Source organism: Rhinoderma darwinii, chromosome 3, assembly GCF_050947455.1.
Source record: "Rhinoderma darwinii isolate aRhiDar2 chromosome 3, aRhiDar2.hap1, whole genome shotgun sequence".
Taxonomy (NCBI): Eukaryota; Metazoa; Chordata; class Amphibia; order Anura; family Rhinodermatidae; genus Rhinoderma; species Rhinoderma darwinii.
This window is the reverse complement of record NC_134689.1, coordinates 373,033,808-373,058,873: the sequence shown is the minus strand read 5'-3', so window position 1 is coordinate 373,058,873 and position 25,066 is coordinate 373,033,808. Positions and strand designations below refer to the sequence as shown.

At 42.3% G+C, this 25,066-nt stretch overlaps 1 protein-coding gene across 3 annotated transcripts in view; it reads left to right on the top strand.

Moving 5' to 3' along the window:
- The first annotated feature begins 10,666 nt into the window (after positions 1 to 10,666).
- Positions 10,667 to 25,066, top strand: part of TECR (trans-2,3-enoyl-CoA reductase) — a 32,805-nt gene continuing 18,405 nt past the window's right edge. The window contains exons 1-2 of one of the 3 annotated variants that reach the window (XM_075858718.1): positions 10,669 to 10,841; positions 23,955 to 24,005. In XM_075858718.1, coding sequence (XP_075714833.1) covers positions 10,827 to 10,841; positions 23,955 to 24,005 — 66 coding nt within the window. In that variant the 5' untranslated portion in view covers positions 10,669 to 10,826. Of the gene's footprint in view, positions 10,842 to 23,287; positions 24,006 to 25,066 lie in introns of those variants that run through there. The other 2 variants (XM_075858719.1, XM_075858717.1) reach the window with 2 other exon arrangements.

The window sequence follows — 25,066 nt, the reverse complement described above, 5'->3', positions numbered from 1 at the left end:
AGCAGCCAAGACTACCACTGATCAAAACTTCTTATATGTCTCTATGACATATCAAAAGTTTTGTAAAAGTGCAGATTTTCTTAATGCCTTGTTTGTTTCTTAACCCCTTCTCGCCGGATCACGTACAGTAACGTCATTAAAACTGGTGTCTTACCGCATTTTCACGTTACTGTACGTCATGGAGATGAAGCTGGCTCAGGAGCTGAGCCAGCGACATCACCGCCGGGTGACAGCTGTATGTTACAGCTGGCACCCTGAGGTATCGGGCAGGACCGGAGCTAGCCTCCGATCTGACCGATTAACCCCTCACATGCTGCGTTCAATAGAGATCGCAGCATGTGAGGAGTTTATAGCCACCGGCACCCCAGCAACGTGATCGCTGGGTTGCCGGTGGCTGCAAAGGCGATCGGAGGGCTAATGCTTACCTCCCGATCAGCCTGTAACGGAATCCTCCTATGCCCCGTGGTCGGCAGGGCCCAGGAGGCTTCCGGTACCATCGGCAAGATGGCGCCGCCTCAGCTTCCGGCTCAGAAGCTGAGCCGGCGTCATCAGCAGTGGGTGTCCGCTGTATGTTACAGTGGACACCCCGATCTATCGCCAGGAACCGGAGCTAGCTCCGATTCCTGGCATTAACCCCTTCGATGCAGCGATCCATTGTGATCGCTGCATCCTAGAGGTTTGTAGAAAATCGGCAGCCTTGCCATGCGATGGCAAGGCTGGCGACTGTTACTATGGCAACAGGAGCCCTAACAATGGACTCCTGTCTGCCATTACGTAAGCTGATTAGGCCCCGCCCAGAGGCGGAGCCTGATCGGCTTGCTGTCAGTGAACAACTGATTGTTCCAATACATTGCACTACATAGGTAGTGCAATCTATTAGAACATCAAACAAACAGTTGGACATTCAAGTCCCCTAGTGGGACTAAAGAAAAGTGTAAAAAAAAGTGTCAAAAAAGTAAAAATAAAAGTTGTAAAACATACAATAAAAGTTTCAAGTAATAAAATAAAACACAATCGCCCTTTTTCACTTATCAAGTCATTTATTATAGAAAAAAATAATAAAGCCATACATATTTGGTATCGCTGCGACAGTAACGACCTGAACTATAAAAATATTATGGTATTTATCCAGCGCAGTGAACGCCGTAAAAAAAAACCTCAAAAATTACTGTTTTTTTGGTCATTGTCTTCCAAAAATTGAAATAAAAAGTGATCAAAAAGTCGCATGTATCCAAAAATGGTACCGATAAAATCTATACCTCGTCTCGCAAAAAACAAACCCTCACACCGCTCCATCGACGAAAAAATGTAAAAGTTATGGCTCTCACAACTTGGCGACATAAAAAATACATTCTCTTTCCAAAAGTAATTTTATTGTGCAAAAAGTTATAAAAAAGTTCTATAAATTTGGTATTGCCGGAATCGTACTGACCCGCAGAATAAAGGTAACATGTAGTTTATAACGCATGGTGGACGCTGTATAAAAAAAAACAACTAAAAAACTATGGCAGAATTGCTGTTTTTTTTGTCACCTTGCCTCCCAAAAAAAGGATAACAAGTGATCAAAAAGTCGCATGTACCCCAATATGTATCAATAAAAGCTACAGCTCGTCCCGTAAAAAAAGAGCCCTCATACCACTACGTCTATGAAAAAATAAAATAAGTTAAGGCTCCAATAATTCAGGAAAGGAAAATATGCAGTTGTGAAGGCCCGAGGGGAACATTTCTTCTGTTTCAAAAGGCGATGTATCAAGGCACTAAAATTAGGGAACCAGGAAGGGGAGGGCCCAACCATATCTGCTGGAAGCGACGGTGCCCGTATTATACCAGGACACACAAGAAACCAAATGCAGCAAAATCTGTACACCAAAAGCAAATGGCGCTCCTTCGCTTCTGAGCCCTGCCGTGTATCCAAACAGCATTTTATGACCACGTGTGGGGTATTGCCGTACTCCAGAGAAGTTGCTTTACAAACGTTGGGGTTCTTTTTTTTCTTTATTTGTTGAGAAAATAAAAAATTTGGAGCTAAAGCTACGTCTTATTGAAGAAAAAGGATTTTTTTTATTTTCACTGCCCAATTCTAATAAAATCTATGAAACACCTGTGGGGGAAAAATTCTCACTACACCCCTAGATGGATTCCTCAAGGGGTGTAGTTTTCTCAATGGAGTCACTTTTTTGGCGTTTTCACTGTTTTGGTACCTCAGGGGCTTTGCAAATGCGACATGGCCTGCGCAAACCATTCCTGCTAAATTTGAGCTCCAAAAGCCAAATAGCGCTCTTTCCCTTCTAAGTTCCGCTGTGTGTCCAAACATCCGTTTATAACCACATGTGGGGTATTGTTTTACTCGGGAGAAATTGTTTTACAAATGTTGTGGTGCTTTTTCTCCTTTAGTCCTTGTGGAAATTAGAAAAAATTAGCTAAACCTACATTATCTTTGAAAGAATGACGATTTTTATTTTCACGGCCTACTTCCAATAATTTCTGCAAAAAACCTGCGGGGTCAAAATGCTCACTATACCCCTAGATAATTTCCTCAAGGGGTGTAGTTTCCCAAATGGGGTCACTTTTGGTGAATTTCCACTGTTTTGGCACCAAAAGAGCCCTTCAAACCTGACATGGTGCATAAAATATTTTCTAATAAAAAGGAGGCCCAAAATCCACTATGTGCTCCTTTGCTTCTGAGGCCGGTGCTTCAGTCCATTACCGCACTAGGGCCACATGTGGGATATTTCTAAAAACTGCAGAATCTGGGCAATAAATATTGAGTTGCGTTTCTCTGGTAAAAACTTCTGTGTTACAAAAAAAATAGATTAAAAATGAATTTCTGCAAAAACAAAAATGAAATTTGAAAATGTCACCTCTACGTTGCTTTAATTCCTGTGAAACGTTTAAAGGGTTAAGAAACTTTCTAAATGCTGTTTTGAATACTTTGAGGGGTGAAGATTTTAAAATGGGGTGACTTTTTGGCGGTTTCTAATATATAAGGCCTTAAAAGCCGTCTCACAACTGAACTGGCCCCTGTAAAAATAGCCTTTTGAAATTTTCTTGAAAATGTGAGAAATTGCTGCTAAAGTTCTAAGCCTTGTGACGTCATAGAAAAATAAAAGGACGTTCAAAAAAGATCCCAATCTAAAGTAGACATATGGGGGATGTCAATTAGCAACAATTTTGTGTGGTATAACTGCCTGTCTTACAAGCAGATACATTTACATTTAGAAAAATGCTAATTTTTGCAATTTTTCACAAAATTTTGGTGTTTTTCACTGGTAAATATTGAATTTATCGACCACATTTTTCCACTATCATAAAGTCCAATGTGTCACGAGAAAACAATCTCTGAATCGCTTTGATAGGTAAAAGCGTTCCGGAGTTATTACCACATAAAGTGAAATATGTCAGATTTGAAAAAATGGGTCTGGTCCTGAAGGCCAAAATGAGCTTGGTCCTGAAGGGGTTAATGCAGATTTTGGATGTATTTTTTAAGACAAGAACGTAACCTAAACAGAAGAAATATATAAAGACCTCATAGGTATGTTCTGCTGAATCCAATTCGGGTTTTGGCAGAAATGCATGCAAAATCTGCAGCAAAAAAAAGTGCAATGTGTGAACAAGGCCTTAATCCCTTCCCGACATTTGTCGTAAGTATATGTCATGGAAAGCCAGTGCTTCCCGCAAAATGTTGTATACTTTTGACAAATGGAAGGCACCGGCTCAGGAGCTGAGTCGGTGCCATCATCCCCAGATGTCAGCTGTATCTTACAGCTGACATCCGGCTGTAATGGAGGGGACCGAAGAAAGCTTCGATCCCCCCAATAAACCCTTAAAGAGACCCTTTCACCTGCCCATATATGTGCCGCATGTAATAGGCAGGGCTCCACAAACACTGTCTCACTTTACATTTTTTCCCTATCTTCCTCCGTTATTTACATACCGATATGTAAATAAGCCCCTGAACTGTCAATGGGGCATTTCTAACTAAATGGCAAGGAGGTGTGATGTCTTCGCTCTGACACTGTCCAATCAGCTACGGACAGCGACAGGGCGGCATGCTCTGTGTTTCCTCCCGCGAGAACACACACAGACTGAGAGAGCGCTCTCTGCAGATCCAACCAGTCTGTGTGTGTTCTCGCGGGAGGGAACACAGCGCAAGCCGCCCTGTCGCTGTCCGTAGCTGATTGGACAGTGTCAGAGCGAAGCCATCACGCCCCCGTGGCATTTCGTTAGAAAGAAACGCCCAATTGACAGTTCAGGGGCTCATTTACATACCGGACACCAAATATAATGGCACCGATATGTAAAAAAACGGAGGAAGATAGTAAAAAAAAATGTAAAGTGAGACAGAGTTTGTGAAGCCCTGCCTATTACATGGTGCACTCAGCTGCACAAGTATGGGCAGGTGAAATGTTCTCCCTTTAAATGCAGCGGTCAAAAGCGATCGCTGCATTTAAGGTGTTTGCAGCTCATCGGCACCCCAGCAATGAAATTGCTGGGGTGTTGGTGGCTGCAATGGCAATCGGAGGCCTAATAGTGGCCTCCCGGTCTGCCTAGTACAAAAAACTTCCAGCCCCCGCCCGGAGGCGGGGCCTAAAAGGCTTCCGTAGCCGCCGGCAAGATTGCGGCTGCTCAGGAGATGAGCCGGCGTCATCAGCGGTGGATGTCAGATGTATGTTACAGCTGACATCCACCTGTAACAGCAGGAACCGGAGCTAGCTCAGATCCCTGCCATTAACCCCTTAGATGCAGCGGTCGAAAGCGATCGCTGCATCTTTGTGGTTGTCAGCAGATCGGCAGCTCTGCCCTGCAATCGCAAGGCTGCCGACTGCTACTATGGCAACAGGAGACCTAACAATGGCCTTCTGCTCTGCCATTACGGAAGCCGATTAGGCCTCGCCCGGAGGCAAAGACTAATCGGCTTGCTGTCAATGAATGACAGATCTAATACATTGCACTACATAGGTAGTGAAATGTATTAGAAAAAAAAATCCGACAGTTGGACCTTCAAGTCCCCTAGTGGTACTAAAGAAAAGTATAAAAAAAGTGAACAAAAATAGTTGTAAAAAATATAATAAAAGTTTCAAGTAATAAAATAAAACACAATCGCCCTTTTTCCCGTATCAAGTCCTTTATTATTAAAAATAAATAAATAAACCATATATATTTGGTATCGCTGCGATCGTAGTGGCCTAAACGATAAAAATATTATGTTATTTATTCCACGCGGTGAACGGCGTAAAAAAAACCTTAAAAAAACTATACCAGAATTTCTGTTTTTTGGTTACTTTGCCCTACAAAAATTGAAATAAAAGTGATCAAAAAGTCGCATGTATCCAAAAATGGTGCCTATAAAAACTATAGCTCGTCACGCAAAAAATAAGCCCTCCGTCGACGAAAAAATTTAAAAGTTATGGTACTCCTAACATGGTGACAGAAAAAATACATTCTTCTTATAAAAGTAATTTTATTGTGCAAAAAGTTGTAAAACATAAAAAAGGGCTATAAACTACGTATCGCCGGAATCGTACTGACCTGCAGAATAAAATTAACCTGTAATTTATAACGCATGGTAAAAAAATATGCCAGAATTGCTGTTTTTTGGTCACCTTGCCTCCCAAAAAATAGGATAAAAAGTGATCAAAAAGTCGCATGTACCCCAAAATGGTACCAATAATAACTACAGCTCGTCCCGCAAATTACCAGGCCCTCATATCACTACGTCTATGAAAAAATAAAATAAGTTGAGGCTCCAATAAGTCAGGAAATAAAAATATGCGGTTGTGCAGCCCAAGGGGAACATTTCTTCTGTTTCAAGAGGCGATTTATCGGGGCCCTAAAATTAGGGAACCAGAAAGGGGAGGGCCCAAACATATCTGCTGGAAGCGAGGGTGCCCATATTATACCAGGACAACACTTCCTAGCAAAATTCCCCAAACTGCAAAGGTGCGGAGTGTGGACCAAAAAAGGATAAGAAACGACACCATTTATCAGAGCGACACTGGCCTGTGCAGTAAGGATTCTTCACAGCGTAAGGCTGTATTCACAAGAGCGTGTGCGTTATGCACACGCAAAAAATGTGGCGTTTTGCGCGAGCAAAAGGCACTTGACAGCTCCGTGTGTCAGCCCCGTATGATGCGCGACTGCATGCTTTTCGCGCAGCCGCCATCATTATGACACTCCGTTTGGATGTTTGTAGCACGTGGTGCTTTTCTGTTTTCATTCATCCTTTTCACTGCTGTTGCGCGAATCACGCTGTTCGCACGGAAGTGCTTCCGTGTGGCATGCGTGATTTTCACGCACCCATCGACTTCAATGGGTGCGTGATGCGTGAAAAACGCTCAAAGAACGGACATGTCGTGACTTTTACGCAGCGGACCAACGCTGCGTAAAATTCAGGCACATGTCTGCACGGCCCCATAGACTAATATAGGTCTGTGCGACGCGCGTGAAAATCATGCGCGTTGCACGGACGTATATCCCGTTTGTCTGAATAAGCCCTAACACACATCCATGGATCATTTTATTGTTTTTTTTTACCCCATTATTATACCACCAGACTATGCCCCTGATGTACTCTGCCCAGCTTACATATGCCCCCACATTATAAACTGAAATACCAGTAAAACTCCAAACAAAACTACTACCAAGCAAAATCTACGCTTCAAAAGCCAAATAGTGCTCTCACCCTTCTGAGCCCTACAGCGTGCCCAAACAGCAGTTTACTTCCACATATATGTCACCACCATATCTGGGAGAACCCTTTTAACAATTTTTGGGGTGTGGTGTCTCCAGGGACATAAGCTGGGCATGACATATTTGCCACTGAATTGGCATATTTGGGGAAAAATTTTAGTTTTTACTTTGCACCTTCCGCAGCGCAATCATTTATGGAAAAGACCTATGGGGTGAAAATGCTCACTACACCCCTTAATAACTGCCTTGAGGGGTGTAGTTACCAAAATGGGGTCACTTCTCAGGGGTTTCTTTTATTATTTCACATCAGAGCCTCTGCAATTGTGAACCAATACTTTGTAAGTCACCAAATTAGGCGTCAACTTCGCATGGTACTCTCTCAATCCTGAGCCTGGTCGAATGTCCAGGCAAAAAATTAGTGCCCCATGTAGGGTGTTTCTAAAACCGGGAAACACAGCATAATAATTAGAGAGCTCTCTTGTTATGGTGGCACAAGCTGGGCACCACATATTGGCATATCTATGGAAAAATTACCATTTTCACTCTGCAACATCGAGTGCACACTAATTTCTGCAAAATACCTGCGGGGTTAACATGCTCACTACACCCCTAGGTGAATACCTTGAGTGGTGTAGTTTCCAAAATGGGGTCACTTCTGGGGCATTTCCACTGTGCCCAAAAAGCAATTTATGACCACGTATGGAGTATTGCCGTACTCGGGTGAAATTGCGTTACAAATTTTGGGGTTCTTTTTCTCCTTTATTTTTTTGAGAAAATGAAAAATGTTGAGCTAATGCTACGTTTTATTGGAAAAAAAAAATTATTTTTATTTTCACTGCCCAATTGAAATGAAATCTATGAAACACCTGTGGGGTCAAAACACTACACCCCTAGATTAATTCCTCATGGGGAGTAGTATGCCAAATGGAGTCGCTTTTGGGGATTTTCCACTGTACTGGTACATTAGGGGCTTTGCAAAGCGACATGGTGTCAAGAAACCAATCCAGGAAAATCTGTGCTCCCAAAGCCAAATGGCGCTCTTTCTCTTCTGATCCTTGCCGTGTGCCCAAACAGCAGTTTATGACCACATATGGGGTATTGCCGTACTCCAGAGAAGTTGCTTTACAAATGTTGTGGTTCTTTTTTTCCTTTATTTGTTGAGAAAATTAAAATTTTTAGCTAAAGCTACGTCTTATTGAAGAAAAAGGATTGTTTTTATTTTCACTGACCAATTCTAATAAAATCTATGAAACACCTGTGGGGTGAAAATGCTCACTACACCCCTAGATGAATTCCTCAAGGGGTGTAATTTCCTAAATGGAGTCACTTTTTGGGCGTTTTCACTGTTTTGGTCCCTCAGGGGTTTTGTAAATGCGACATGGCCTCCGCAAACCATTCCTGCTAATGTGATCTCCAAAAGCCAAATGTCGCTCTTTCCCTTCTAAGCCCTGCCGTGTGTCCAAACAGCAGTTTATGACCACACGTGGGGTATTGTTTTACTTGGGAGAAATTGCTTTACAAATTTTGTGGTGCTTTTTCTTCTTTAGTCCTTGTGGAAATGAGAAAAAATTAGCTAAACCTACATTTTCTTTGAAAGAATGTAGATTTTCATTTTACGGCATAATTCCAATAATTTCTGCAAAAAACCTGTGGGGTCAAAATGCTCACTATAAGCCTAGATAATTTCCTCAAGGGGTCTAGTTTCCCAAATGGGGTCACTTTTGGGGGGTTTCCACTGTTTTCGCACCACAAGAGCCCTTCAAACCTGACATGGTGCCTAAAATATATTCTAATAAAAAGGAGGCCTAAAATCCTCTAGGTGCTCCTTTGCTTCTGAGGCCGGTGCTTCGGTCCATTAGCACACTAGGGCCACATGTGGGATATTTCCTGAACTGCAGAACCTGGGCAATAAATATTTAGTTGCGTCTCTCAGGTAAAACTTTGTGTTACAAAAAAGAGGGGATTAAAAATTAATTTCTGCAAGAAAAAATAAAAAAACAGCAGTTTATTACCACATATGGGGTATTGCTATAATCGGAAGAAATTGCATTACATATGTTGGGGTGTTTTTTCTACTTTATTCCTTGTAAAAATTCAAAATTTCTATGTTTTTTCGGAAAAAAATGTAGATTTTCATCTTCACATACTAATTCAAATAAATGTAGAAAAAAAACTGTGGGTTCAAAATGCTAACTATACCCCTAGATAAATTCCTTGAGGGGTGTAGTTTCCAAAATGGGGTCAATTTGGGGGGGGGGGGTCTTTACTGTTTTGGCACCAAAAGCCTCTTCAAACCTGACATGGTGCCTAAAATATATTCTAAAAGAAGGAGGCCCCAAAATCCACTAGGTGCTCCTTTGCTTCGGAGGCCGGTGCTTCAGTCCATTATCACACTAGAGCCACATGTGGGATATTTCTAAAAACTGCAGAATCTGGGCAATAAATATTGAGTTGCATTTCTTGGGTAAAACCTTCTGTGTTACAGAAAAAATGTATTACAAATGAATTTTCCCCCCAAAAAAATGAAATTTGTAAATTTCACCTCTACATTTGAAACGTCTTGTGAAACGTCTAAAGGGTTAAGAAACTTTCTAAATGCTAATTGTAATACTTTGGGGGTGCAGTTTTTAAAATGGGGTGACTTATTGGGGGATTCTAATATATAAGGCCCTAAAAGCCACTTCACAAGTGAACTGGCCCCTGTAAAAATAGCCTTTTGAAATTTTCTTGAAAATGTGAGAAATTGCTGCTAAAGTTCTGAGCCTTGTGACGTCCTAGAAAAATAAAAGGACGTTCGAAAAAAGATGCTAATCTAAAGTAGACATATGGGGGATGTTAGTTAGCAACAATTTTGTGTAGTATAACTGCCTGTCTTAGGGTATGTTCACACGACCTATTTTCAGACGTAATTCACGCGTTTTACGCCACGATTTACGCCTGAAAGACGGCTCCATTACGCCTGCAAACATCTGCCCACTGCTTGCAATGGGTTTTACGATGTTCTGTTCCCACGAGCCTTAACTTTACGCGTCGCTGTCAAAATACGGCACGTAAAATGACGGCTCGTCAAAAGAAGTGCAGGACACTTCTTGGGACGTTTTTGAAGCCGTATTTTCATAGACTCTATTGAAAACAGCTGAAAAAACGTCTGATACATTTAAATTTAGAAAAATGCTAATTTTTCACTATATTTTGGTGTTTTTCACAATTAAATACGAATTTTAACAGTAACATAAAGTCCAAAAGTGTCACGAGAAAGCAATCTCAGAATCGCTTGGCTAGGTGAAAGCATTCCGATGTTATTACCACATAAAGTGACACATGTCAGATTTCAAAAATGAGGCTCTGTCAGGAAGGTCAAAAGTGGCCAAAGCGGGAAGGGGTTAAAGAGAACTTCTAGACACAAGCATCAGGTAAAGAACCTGGTTCTCCCAGGCAAGGGTGATGTTATGGAATATCTCGCAGGGCAGGTGCCAGTTGGTCAGGGTATTTAGATACAGGGCTAGGGCAGCGAACTGACACTCATGTTTCAAAACGGTCTACTAGAAAAAATGGCCCTGTTGCCCAAAGAAGCAAATCAGACTTCGGTTTTAACTTAATCAAACTGGGCTTTGATTCGTTTCTAGGGGCAACAGTTTATTTGTTAGACAGTTTGGCCCAGAATATTTTCCTCAGCCTCGCTAGAGCATAATAATGGAGATCCCCTCTAAATTACTTGTAAACTAGGACTTCAAACTATTTGGAGAATCCATTGAGGACGCACATTTGTTAACAGACACAGATTAGGCGTTGAATAACCCAGCCACCTCCTATGTGCAGCGCCACAAATAGCCTGACAGCTGTCCATCATTCCCGGCACACTCATTGGCTGGGTAAAAGCATGACAACAATCTTGCTTTTAATTGGTTGATGTTATGTCAATCATTCAAGCCGCCACCTCGACTCCCGCCCATTGCACCTTACTCTATTTCCGCCCATAGAAGGAACTGAAGCCTTGAGCCTCCTATTGACGCCTATTTCGCGATCTGATTGGGTAAACTGTTGTATGTCACCATGTCGAACAATTGGCTCCGCCTTCGGCTGGAGCTCCGGCAGGTAACAGCAAACTGATCGTGGCCTAAGAGCCCGGCGGAACCATGAAGCACTATGAGGTAAGTCGAGGGGTGAGGGCTCTGTGGGTACTTAGAGTGTATATGAGGGGAGAATTGAGGGCCGCTGCTTCGGGACTGTAGAACGACCCTTTTATTAGACTTGGTATAATCCGCTGTAGCTGCTGAAAATGAAGGCCTGAGGACAGAATGACGGTGGCCGGGGAGGGACAAAACTATATAAAAACCATAGAAGTGATGAGAAAGTTACATTGAGGCATAGTAGACAGACTAACAGCTATTTCGTGTCACACACACAATGATGAGAGTTCTGCCTGAGAAATTAGCCATCAATCATGGCAGACAGTGCTGCATTGTGATCGCGCTTCTGGTCAATTTCCCATTATTTGCTATCAGTTTGGTACCCGGCTTCATGAGCTGTACGTTGCCCTTGGGCACATCACTAGAGATGGCGCCTTGTAGCCTGCGCATAACTGTTCACGTTGCTTGCAGTGTCTATAGCCTGTTGGTTGACAATTCTATCTATCACAGTGTATTTAGTTCCCAAAATGAATAAACTTAAAAAAGAAAATATTTTGGCAATAATCATACTTTATGGGAGACCCACCAGAAGAACAATTTATGAGGCCCATTACTGAAACCGTCTTGTAATATCTTCCTTCTATGTTAAGAGATAATCTGTTGAATTTACAGGCCCAAAGCCTGAGGCTGCACTACTGGTGTTGTCATGGAGACCATGTGTGCATTCAAATTTATTGATGTTAGTGAACCTGTATATGTCTCCAACACACAATTTGTGTATTGAAATCATTCTAGATGCAAATTTGTCCAAAAATATACTTTATTGTTCCATAAATATGGATAACCCCCCCCCCACAAAAAACAACAAATATACATACTTAAAATGATAGCGCTAAGACCATCAACAAAGTGGCAGCATAACCATAATAAATATTACGATCATATAATATGCAACAGGTTTACAAAAAAATACAGGGAGCGCATATAGTGAACCTCCGCCCCAAATCCCCCTCGTAAAGTCCACAGCCTATATATACAGTGATATGCCAATGGTAGTATATGTACACAATTATAAGAGGCATGACGATGTATTGATGTGCCCATATCTACACACAGGACAAGCTCTCTTGGTGCCCAAGATGGCGGTTTAATAATGGACCTGGTCTCCGTCAGTCCCTGAAGTTGGATGGACAGTCATTCATTTTGTTGTCACACCTTTCCAGACCAATCCCTGGCATGAATTGCGCCCTTCCCATCCTATGATAAGATATAGATGATTTGAATCCATACAAGGTCTCCATGACGACGTGGCATCTGACAGAAAGCGGACGGGAACATCTCATTATAATCTCTCGGTAGTGCAGCCTCAGGCTTTGGGCCTGTAATTTCAAGTGATCATCTCCGCACCTTTCTTATAACACTGCGGTAGACCCCTCTCTAAAAAAAAAAAAAAAAAATGGTATCGCCCACAGATTAGTCCTGTGTAATGCATCCATGGACTAACTGTACTAAACATGGCGTCAGTCATGTGACCCACACGTTGTGAATAATAAGTTATTGAGGAGCAGAAACTATTACATATTTCTATATACAGCAACATCTCATTGTGTCTGTTTTGTCGTCTCTGTTTTGTTTTTTTGCTGTTTTTTTTTTTTTTTTTTTACTCATTGTTAACTTTATTAACAACATCACCTAGAGACAGGCAGCCATGTTATACAAGGGAATAAGTGCGCAGCATAGTAGTTGTTGTAATAACCATTATTCCACCATTAGTCCTATTCTCTTAGCCCGTGGGTGTATCCTGTATGTTGACCCAGCTCATGTGTATCATGTAACCCTGTTGCTAACTAAATGCCTGTGGTCACATGACCTATGGGTGATGGGTCACATGACTGGCACCATATTTAGTACCAATTCATTAGCCCATGGATACATTACACAGGACTGTGTTCTACCATTCTACTGTTCAGATGGTCAACTACACTCGTATGTGAGCAGGAACTGAAATATATCTATATTAGAAAACCGTATAATTTCCTATTCTACAAATAAAAATTAACACGAATATCCCTTTAAATGGGGGGGGGGGGGAGGATGGAACATATTCCGATAGTTAAATCCAATTTAATTGTGTATTGTCGTTTTAGGATTTGTAAATAAATGATGGTAATTTCTATAGACCCCTTCAGGTAATTCCGACTGTCTGCTGTGCCCCTGGTCATCCTTTGGGCTACCCTGATACTGGCCCCATTGTCACCAGAGCGATCACCTGGCAGCGCTGGTGTCCCATAGTATGAAAGGGTAAAGTCCTGTGATAACCTGGCGGCTCTGTTAACCCTTCACTGTCGCTGAGTCATAGATAAGACTACCATACTCTGTAGGACATCGAGGAAGATTTACATTATGGGGTGACATGGTTCAAGGGCCACCAAACCTAAAGTGTGAGGTCTACAGCTCACGACAGGCCAAATACAGACGTGGCAGAAAATATCTGCCGCAAACCTGAGGTGAAGTGCTGCATGGCAAAGGATGGAAGAATCTGCTATGTGTGAATGGGGTTTTGTAAAGCATTGTATTGTTAATCCATCACGTGGCCTTATAAGACCAGCTACGAATGTCCTATAAATGTATCCGGAGGTTCCCATCGCTGGAGATGTGAGAGAAAGTCGTGATCATGGGGGCAGGGATTTTTCTGCATCATTGAAACACACCACAGTCCGCTTCCTTCCCATCTGAAATGGCTGATACCAGGGAACAATAGCTCGTGTTGTATGGCGCAGGGATGGCTCAGAAGCTGAGCACGTGCAATCAGCAGCGGGTGGTGTCTACTGTAACATACAGCTTACACCCTGCTGCAATGGCCAGGATCGGAGCTAACTCTGATCCCGACTGTCTAACACCTTAGGCCTTGTTTACACCGCGCTCAAAAAAGCTAGCGTTTTTGCAAAGCGCTTTTTTTCAGTACTGGCGTTATTAGGACTTCCATTGACTATAGGAAGTAGGCGCATATTCAGCAACAAGAATTGACCTGACACTTTTTTTTTTTTACACGACTTGTTTTTTAAACACGCGAGCGTAAAAAAAATGGTGTCGTATGCAATAAAATGCATTTTCCCATTGATGTCAATGAGAAGCTTAAAGCATGCGTTTTTCGGCGCGTAAAACGCGGCACAAACGCATAGAATACACGCCGTGGGAACAAGGCCTTAGATGCCGTGATCAATCGCAATTGCGGCACCTAAGTATTTTTGTTTTTTTTTAGTGGAAGAGGGCTCATTATATTCCCGGTGATGCAATTCAGGGACGACTATTGGATGTCATTGCTGGGGGGGGGGCTTAACAAAGTTATTCATGTAAGCTTGTATAAGGCTGCCTGTTAGGGTATGTTCACTTGGGCATATCGCAGGCATATTTTACACCTCATAATATGCCCCAAAAAACTCCTATCACAAACCAGGTCCATAGGAAATGGTGAAAATCTGCCTCAAGAAGTGTAATGCGCTCCTTTTTTACGAGGCTTATTTTTACGTAGTCTTTTTGAAACTATTAAATTACGCCTCGTATGCCCTACTCCGCTTTTACCCACTGAAAACAATGGGAAGCTGTTTGCAGGTGTTTTCAAAGCGTATATCCGATAGTAATTGAGACCTTTTTACTTACACTCTGAAATACGCCCGAAAAAACTGTGTGAACAAGCCCTTCGCATAACACTGACCGGCGTAATACTGCAGTGTATTATTGTTCGTACGTTCCATAGTGGGACTAAAAACACTTGTAAGGCTGGGTTCACACGACCTATTTTCAGGCGTAAACGAGGCGTATTATGCCTCGTTTTACGCCTGAAAATAGGGCTACAATACGTCGGCAAACATCTGCCCATTCATTTGAATGGGTTTGCCGACGTATTGTGCAGACGACCTGTAATTTACGCGTCGTCGTTTGACAGCTGTCAAACGACGACGCGTAAATGGACTGCCTCGGCAAAGAAGTGCAGGGCACTTCTTTGCCACGTAATTTGAGCTGTTCTTCATTGAACTCAATGAAGCACAGCTCAAGATTTACGAGCGTCTCAGACGGCTCGCAAAATGCGAGGAGGAGCATTTACGTGTGAAACGAGGCAGCTGTTAACAGTCTGTCTTTTCACACGTAAATGCCTCTCATCGTGTGAACATACCCTTAACCCCTTCCCTCTTTAGCCACTTTTGACCTTCCTGACCGAGCCTCATTTTTCAAATCTGACGTGTCACTTTATGTGGTAATAACTCCGGAATGCTTTCACCTATCCAAGCGATTCTGAGATTGTTTTCTCCTGACACATTGGACTTTAAGTTACTGGCAAAATTTGCTCGATATGTTCAGTATTTAATTGTGAAAAACACCAAAATTTAGCGAAAAATTGCAAAAATTAGCATTTTTCTCAATTTAAATGTATCTGCTTGTAAGACAGGCAGTTATACCACACAAAATTGTTGCTAATTAACATCCCCCGCATGTCTACTTTAGATTGGCATAGTTTTTTGAACATCCTTTTATTTTTCTATGACGTTACAAGGCTTAGAACTTTAGCAGCAATTTCTCACATTTTCAAGAAAATTTCAAAAGGCCATTTTTACAGGGGCCAGTTCAGTTGTGAAGTGGCTTTGAGGGCCTTATATATTAGAAACCCCCAAAAAGTCACCCCATTTTAAAAACTTTACCCCTCAAAGTATTCAAAACAGCATTTAGAAAATGTCTTAACCCTTTACACATGTCACAGGAATTAAAGCAAAGTAGAGGTGAAATTTACAAATTTCATATTTTTTTGCAGAAATAAATTTTTAGTACAATTTTTTTTATAACACAGAAGGTTTTACCAGAGAAATGCAACTCAATATTTGTTGCCCAGTGTCTGCAGTTTTAGGAAATATCCCACATGTGGCCGTAGCGTGCTACTGGACTGAAGCACCGGCCTCAGAAGCAAAGGAACACCTAGTGGATTTTGGGGCCTTATTTTTGTTAGAATATATTTTAGGCACCATGTCAGGTTTGAAAGGCTCTTGCGGTGCCAAAACAGTCAAAATCCCCCAAAAGTGACCCCATCTGGGAAACTACACACCTCAAGGAAATTATCTAGGGGTACAGTGAGCATTTTGACCGCACAGGTTTTTTACAGAAATTATTGGAAGTAGGCCGTGAAAATTAAAATCAACATTTCTTCAAAGAAAATGTAGGTTTAGCGATTTTATTTTTATTTTTTCTCATTTCCACAAGGACTAAAGGAGAAAAAGCACCATAAAATTTGTAAAGCAATTTCTCCCGAGTAAAACAATACCCCACATGTGGTAATAAACGGTTGTTTGGAGACACGACAGGGCTGAGAAGGGAAAGAGCGCTATTTGGCTTTTGGAGCTCAAGTTTAGCAGGAATGGTTTGTGGAGGCCATGTCACATTTACAAAGCCCCTGAGGTGACAAAACAGTGGAAACCCCCCCACAAGTGACCCCATTTTGGAAACTACACCCATTGAGGAAATTATCTAGGGGTATAGTGAGCGTTTTGACCCAACAGGTTTTTTGCATAAATTATTGGAAATAGGCCCTGAAAATGACAATCTAAATTTTTTCAAAGAAAATGTAGGTTTAGCAAATTTTTTCTCATTTCCACAAGGACTGAAGGAGAAAAAGCACCACCAAATTTGTAAAGCAATTTCAACCCGAGTAAAACAATGCCCCACATGTGGTAAAAAACGGCTGTTTGGAGACACGGCTTGGCTTAGAAGGGAAAGAGCGCTATTTGGCTTTTGGAGATCACATTGAGCAGGAATGGTTTGCGGCGGCCAGATGGGAGGAAATGCCATTTGGCTTTTGGAGCGTGGATTTTGCTTGGTAGTAGTTTTGTTTGGAGTCTTACTGGTGTTTCCGTTTATAATGTGGGGCATATGTAAGCCGGGCGGAGTATATAAGGGGCATAGTCAGGTGGTATAATAATGGGGTAAAAAAAAACAATAAAATAATCCATAGATGTGTGTTACGCTGTGACACAATCATTTCCGCACAGGCCAGTGTCGCACTGATAAATGGTGTAATTTCTTATCCCCCTTTTGGTCCACACTCCGCACCTTTGTAGTTTGGGGAATTTTGCTAGGAAGTGTTGTCCTGGTATAATACGGGCACCGTCGCTTCCAGCGGATATGATTGGGCCCTCCCTTTCCTGGTTCCCTAATTTTAGGTCCTTGATAAATCGCCTCTTCAAACAGAAGAAATGTTCTCCTCGGGCACAACTGCATATTTTTTTATTTCCTGACTTATTGGAGCCATAACTAATTTTATTTCTCATAGACGTAGCGGTATGAGGGCTGGTTTGTTGCGGGACGAGCTGTAGTTATTATTGGTACCATTTTGGGGTACATGCAACTTTTTGATCACCTTTATCCTATTTTTTGGGATGCCAGGTAAACAAAAAAACGCAATTCTGGCACAGCTTTTTTCGTTTTTTTTTACACAGCGTTCACCATGCGTTATAAATTACATGTTAACTTTATTCTGCGGGTCAGTACGATTCCGGCGATACCTAATTTATAGAACTTTTTCATGTTTTACAACTTTTTGCACAATAAAATTACTTTTGTAAAAAGAATGTATTTTTTCTGTCGCCAAGTTGTGAGAACCATAACTTTTAAATTTTTTTGTCGCCGGAGTTGTATGAGGGCTTGTTTTTTGCGGGACGAGCTATAGTTTTTATAGGTACCATTTTTGGATACGTGCGACTTTTTGATCACTTTTTATTCTAATATTTGTAGGGCAAAGTGACCAAAAAACAGAAACTCTGGTAAAGTTTTTTACGTTTTTTTTTTACGCTGTTCGCCGCGTGCAATAAATAATATAATATTTTGATACCTCCGGTCGTTACGGTCGTGGCGATACCAAATACATATGGTTTATTATTATTTTTCAATAATAAAGGACTTGATAAGAGTAAAAGGGGGATTGTGTTTTATTTGATTACTTGAAACTTTTACTGTTTTCAAACTTTTATTTTTTGCACTTTTTTTTACACTTTTTTACACTTTTTTATACTTTTTTTACACTTTTTCTCAAGTCCCACTAGGGGACTTGAAGGTCCAACGGTCAGTTTTTTTTTTCTAATACATTGCACTACCTATGTAGTGCAATGTATTAGATCTGTCAGTCATTCACTGACAGCAAGCCGATTAGGCTTCGCCTCCCGGCGGGGCCTAAATCGGCTTCCATAATGGCAGAGCAGGAGACCATTGTGTCTCCTGTTGCCATAACAGCAGTCGCCAGTCCCGATTGCCTGTCAGGGCTGGCGATCTGCTAGTAACCGCTACGATGCAGCAATCGCTTTCGATTGCTGCATCGAAGGGGTTAATGGCAGGGATCGGAGCTAGCTCCGGTTCCTGCCGTTACAGGTGGATGTCAGCTGTACAGTACAGCTGACTTCCACCGCTGATGACGCCGGATCAGCTCCTGACCCGGCGCCATCTTGCCGGCAGCTACGGAAGCCGATCAGGCTCCGCCGCCAGGCGGATCTTGACCGGCTTCGGTGCTAGGCAGACCGGGAGGCCAGTATTAGGCCTCCGGTTGCCATTGCAGCCACCGGAACCCCGGCAATTTCATTACTGGTGTTCCGATGAGCTGCAAACACCTTAAGTGCAGCGATCGCGTTTGAGCGCTGCACTTAAGGGTTAATGGCGGGGATTGAAGCTAATTTCGGTCCCCGCCGTTACAGCCGGATGTCAGCTGTAAGATACAGCTGAGATCCGGTGATGATGGCACCGGCTCAGCTTCTGAGCCGGTCCCAAACATTCGGCGTACATGTACAGCAAGATGCGGGAAGTCAATGCTTTCCATGACGTACATGTATGGCAAATGTCGGGAAGGGGTTAAAGGCCAGGAACCACACGCAGTTTTGGTGCAGTTTTTGGCCATGGCCAGAAGTGAATCCAAGAGTAAGGAAAGGTGTAAAGAAACGACTGATGCATCTCCTTCTTCATCTGTTCATGTCCAATCGGCGTGTACGTCGGGAGAGCTCCAAACGTGCACGCTAAACATGTCTATTGGGTTCCATTACCCTACAGGGGCCAAAAGTGTATCCTTATGGCCTCCGTCTGACTTTTTTATTTTTAAGGATGGAAGAGGATAATAGACGTTTTTACGTATGCCACGGCATGGTATACAATACAGCTATACATTTAACATATGTCATAGGCTCTCATGACTTATCTGTTAAATTGATACCATTATATTCTATAAGTGACTGATCTGTGTTACAGATGTTTAATAGTCGCATCTGTCACTTATAGGCTATAATGGTAAGGTATATGTCATGAACTCTCATGACCCCAGTTTGCGACGTATCCCTTTAACAGGTACTATTAAAGGGGTTGTCCGGGCACGGGGCGGTTTTTCATATCAATGACCTATCCACAGGATAGGTAATCCGTATATGATTGGTGGGGGTCTGACACCCGGACCCCACACCGATCATCTGTTCCAGCTGCCTCCGGGCATCGGATGTCCGTGCCGAAAGCAGATGGCTGTGGTCGCAGTTTAGCGGCTGTACTGCAGCGGTGCTACTATTCAAGTAAAGAGCTGTGGTACTGCAGCACGGCCGCTCTACAGTGTACTGTGCCATCTGCCTTCCACTTCGGCCACTGCATAACATCCGGTGCCCAGAGGCAGCTGATCGGTGCAGGGTCCGGGTGTCGGAACCACACCGATCATATACTGAAGACATATCCTGTGGGTAGGTCATTTAACATGAAAAACCGCCCCGTGCCCGGACAACCCTTTTACAGTCAATGGTGATGGATGCCGCTTTTAGGGTCAGTTCACACTGAGTTTTTTTGGTGTTGATTTTGATGAAGAAACTGCATCGGAATCCTTACCATAAAACTGATCAAATATTCCACTAACCAACAAAATGTCAGAGCACTTGCGTTCAAAATTATACTATTATCACTGCCTGTATGAACGATTAAAAACTGAATTTTATTGAGGTAATTCAAGACTAAAAAAAGGCTCAATAGCCGAAATACTAAACAGACGTAAGCAAAATTACCAGAAAAGGGGGGGGGGGGGGTGTTATGTATAAATTCAGTTTTTAATTGTTCATACAGGCAGTGATAATAATGAAATCTTCACATTATTTATCCTGCGTGGTAAACTAAATAAATGGAGAACCATTCCAGAATTGCTGTTTTTTGTTCATCCCGCCTCCCAGTAAAAAAAAAACAATAAAAAGTGATCAAAAAGTTGTACCCCAAAATGGTACAAATGAGAACTTCAACCCATCCCACGATAAACAAGCCCTCATAAAGCTCCTTTGACGAAAAACAATTACATTTCACGGGTCTTTGAATGCGGCTACACAAAACAAATTATTTTTATTGTGCAAAAGTAGTAACATAATAAATATAAGTTTGTTATTGCTGTAAACTTATCGACCCAGTGAATAAAGTTATCATGTTATTTATACCACACGGTAAACGCAGTAACAGCAAATCCCAAAAATGGCAAAATTGTTTTGGTTTTTTTCCCATCCCCCTCCAAAAAGTCCCTCAAAACATTACATGTACCCCAAAATGATGCCATTAAAAAAATACAACTCATCGTGCAAAACAAGTCCCATAAGGTTCCATATAATTAGCATATTGTCACTATATAAGTGTCTTTAGTTTCAGTAGGGAGCTGAGAAATAAATCGGAACCAGTCTTCCCAATGGCATATGGTCGTCATAGGGGTTTCCCCCGCTAACGAAGAGCGGCTCTGCTGAACCCATCCCTTCCATCATTTAAATAGCTTGCATGTAATGCTACATATACCCAGCAACCTCTTTAAGAAACTTAAAATACACCCACATCTCAATTCTGTCCCAGAATGCCCAAGCACTATATATGAAGTAAACAATAACCGAACCAGCGACATTGAGGTCACCGGACTATAGGACGTTCACCAAAAATATCTTTAAATTAAAAAAGTATTAAAACGCCGGTTTCGGCACAGTTTTGGTTTGATGCAGTGGTGGTCCAGTAGTTACCGCACCACACGGTTATAAAGGCATAGATCCCCGGTAATATTGTTTATGTATCTTCTTATAGGTTAATTTCAGCCCCTTATGACGTCATCCAGCTGCCTTGTCCTATACAGAGGAGGCTATGGTGCCGGTACCACCCTGGATACAAATGAGCAACCCTTCTGTTGTGAACACCCATTAGCTCCCAGTCACAGCGGGCGAGAGCTGGACGGGGCAGCTGATACTCCCTGTTTATACGTGTAGTCCTCGCCTCCTGCTGTTTAACCTCTCGTCCACTATGTGAAAGCGCTGTTAACACCTTAGTGGGATTACTGCTGCCTAAACCATCTCCAGCTACTGTGCTAGAGAAGCAGGACGGACGATCGGCAATCTGTGCTCAATGCTCGAGGTGCTACAGACCTTATATGTGAAGGTTCACCCTTTGCTGAACCTATACTTAGATATCGGGAACTGCACATAAAGCAGTTACTTAATATTTATACATCTGATCTGCAATCATTTACTGCATATGTGGAAGCAATCTGAGGGTAACTGCAGGGAAGGCAAATTCCCTGCCTTGAGAGTCCATCAGCAGAATATAGGCTGTAGCGAGCTGTTTGCTTATGTGTTGCCAGGAAAGCCAGTTTGGAAATCCTAGAAGCAAAATAGTCGGTGCTCCTAGAAACTTTCTACTGGTTTCTTGTGTTGATGTTTATGACATCTCTTATTACCAACCAGTAAATAAACCAAATTTTTTCCCTAGGGTGGTCTATCCAGCTCCTAAAGTACCAGATGTCACTTTGCAGGGAAAGGAATTCAAAAAAATTGCTAGCTGCAACTCATCGCCAGGACATGCCATCAATATGTGTTGGTGAAGGTCCAACCATTGGGACCCCCACTGATCACAAGAATGAAGGGGCTGCTGTCAGAACCAGCGCCACCCTCGTCCATATACAGTATCTGTTATTGCAATCCATAAAAAATAACAGAAAAAGAAAGCCGCACAGCAAACAGTCCTCCCAGACCCAGGCTAAGAGTCCAAAGAAGTAAAAATAGCAAAAAAACGAGGCAGCACTCCAAAGCAGTGTGAAAAAAAGAAGTGTTTTTTTCTTTATTGCCCCAGTAGCAACGTTTCAATCCATCTCTGACATTTTTGTCAAGAGTGCTGCCTCGTTTGTTTTTTTGCTATATATATATATATATATATATATATATACATACACATTTTAAACCATTGATTTCAGTAGGTAAATATCATGGCATACAAAACAATGTGTTTTCTATAAAAGCAGTCTTCAGAACATTTCCTAGATCTGCTTCTTTAAGAAAAAACTTACCAAGTTACCTACACATTAAACCTTTCTCAAAGCATTATGAAGATCAGTACTAAATAAATTGTACTGTTCTAGATAGAACGCCGCTATTGGCTGGGAAGTTGTCTGCTTTTCTCCGAACCCCTATAGTAATAGGAACGTGATATGCACAGAGATTTTACAACATGACATCCAATCTGTAGGTGGCATAACTAGCAATCATTTTCCCATTTCCACCATCCTTGCATCAGACCCTTTATTATAAGAGATTTCCCAATGATAGACCAATCATAAGTCATATTAGTAGGCGTCTATCAGATGGGACACCTTTCTGGTGTCAATAACAATGGGGTCCTAGTTGCAGTAGTAGTTTGCTTTCCAAGTGGGGTCACCTCTCTAGAACTTATGAGACCACCTCAAGACTTCCATAAAAGTCAATCATCAGAAAACCATTTCAATTAACATTTCTTATTTCTGCAAATTTTACATTCAATCACATGTAGCAAACTATTAATTTTAAAAAATCTGCCAGACTGACCATATTCAGCTGTCGCTGGAGAATGATGTTCTCCATTGAGGCACGACTGCTAGACACGGCAGGGTGCTAATCTACTGGGGATTTGCTCTGATATTTGATTTCGTCAGGTTAGACCCTGCCAGGTAACACACAATATCCACATCAATATAATATTACTACCTTTCTGTAGGTGTGAAAGGGTTAAATGAGTTCTCACCTCTGGTGTGGTAGGTCTCCTCTCTTTCGGGGTTGCCTCTCATACAGTGTGTGTTTTCTCACTCATGTTGTATAGGGGTCTTTTCTTCGCTACGTAAGGGGAGGTAGTATGGGGAACTGCTATATTTAGTCTTCCTGGGACTGAGCCCAGATATTTGCTGAGATCAATGAATACCAAGAGACAACCGCAGAGGTGTAGAGAGACATCCACAGCGAGAGGGAGGGCTGAGAGGGAAAAAGAGTACAGCATGTCCGGGGGATCGTAAACCGGAATGGCAGAAGTTGGGTGAGGAAGCGATGATTATTAAAGAAGATTGGCACACACAGAGAGAGTGGGCAGAGACGAAGAAATGTTGTCTACCGAGGAGCTGATAGTGTTCATGTGTGGGGTCTCGGTGGGTGGGAGTCTTGGAAGTATAGAAACAGTGACAGATGTGAAAAAGCCTAGTGAGCGATAAATATAGAGATCTGCTTCATATTACATCTGGACAGTCCGGGTGTGAGACTGCCAGGGGGAGAGGTTTGGGGAACGTGGAAGAGGGAACCTGTGTGTGGATTATATGAGCCCTCTGCAAAGTAAGAGAAGTTACTTAGACCATGTAAGAGAGAGACCTGATGTAAGCAGCTACATGGGACGCATAAAAAAGTGAAATATTATCCAAGAGTTGGAAAAAGCGGTGCCGTAAACTTCCACACCTGTTATAGAGACAGCTTCCTAGAGGAGAGCGAGGTCTTCGGTAAAGAGAGTTTGAGACTGCTGAGGAAGCAAAAACATTGCTGAGATAGTAATATATCCCTGAAAATAAGATCATCAGGAGTTAAGGAAAGGGAAGAAGAGACACTTGGTAATTCAGAAGGAGCTTGCCGGAGAGTATTGGTGGTCAACGTGACATAGAGGGGTGGTAAAAGAAAAGTCAGTTCATTTTCTTCAAGAACATCTGCTATGGATATGAACTCTCTGGTTTCGGAAATCAGACGGCCCAAGGCCCAGAATGACAGTCCATCGAGCTCTAAACGTACATCTAAATCTCCAAAGAAAAAATCCCCTGCTAAACGTGCTACTGTTTATTTTGAGGTGGAGATCCTTGATGCCAAGACGAGGGAGAAGCTCTGCTTCCTGGACAAGGTAAGGAGACCTTGCATAAATGGGTTCCACTAGGTCAAATATAGGGGACGAAGGTAGACATTAGGTAGGTAATACCTGGTGTGTAGGCATGTAATGGAGAAGACTCCAGCAAAGCTTACATTGAGAACTTTGTGGTAAGTGGTAGAGAAGAGGGAGCATGGGAGAGCTTGTGTTTAAAGCTTGGAGAAAAGAAGAGTGATGTCTGCTAGGGTTTTTGGGATGAAGGAGATAGGCAGACATATAGTGGGCTGGGTGCAGTGTATGTTTTGGTCATCAGTGGTGGGGGGACAGCCTTCGGTAAGGGGACATTGGCTGGCAAGGTAGATGATGGACATCTGGGCAGGTAGTGGAGAAGACCCCAGGTGGGCTTGTACTTAGAGTGTCCATGAGAGTAGCTGGGAGTGAAGATGGTGGGTGTTTGGTAAGGGGGTTGAAGTGAAAATAGCGGAGATGGGGAGGTCAAGCGTCGAAAGGAGGCAACAGCTTTGTGGAGCATAGGATGGAAATGTACATGATGATACTGGAGATGAGTCTGACGTGAGAGTAGTGGAGAGGACACCAGAAGAGTTTGGAGTGGACAGGATGGAAATGAGACAGGAGTTTTGGCGTAACGATAAGGAGATATAAAAGGGGCAATGGGAAGGTTGGCTATTGAGAATAAAGAAGGCTCAGGTTAGGTAGTTACCAATTTACATATTGAAGTAGGGGACACAATTAGTTGGTGAAGGCGAGGAATCGACCGCATAATATGTGCACCATTTTTGAGATTTCAGTAGAGTTTTAGTTCTAGCTACTGTATGATGATTTCACGGTGACAGTCCTGGTCATTACACAAGCCCGAGAGCAGAAGATTTATTGCAGGACATCAGCTAACATTACGTTATATATACATTCCAGGGATCTGTTTCATGGGTATCCGGTTAAGCAGCCAGCATGCATGTTTTACTAAATGTAGCTGCAAAACAACTCCGAAATGCCTGTCCATTCAATATGAAGAGCGGTCTTGTGTCATTCATGCACATACATACAAATACCCCCCTCATTACTAGGCGTTGAAACCA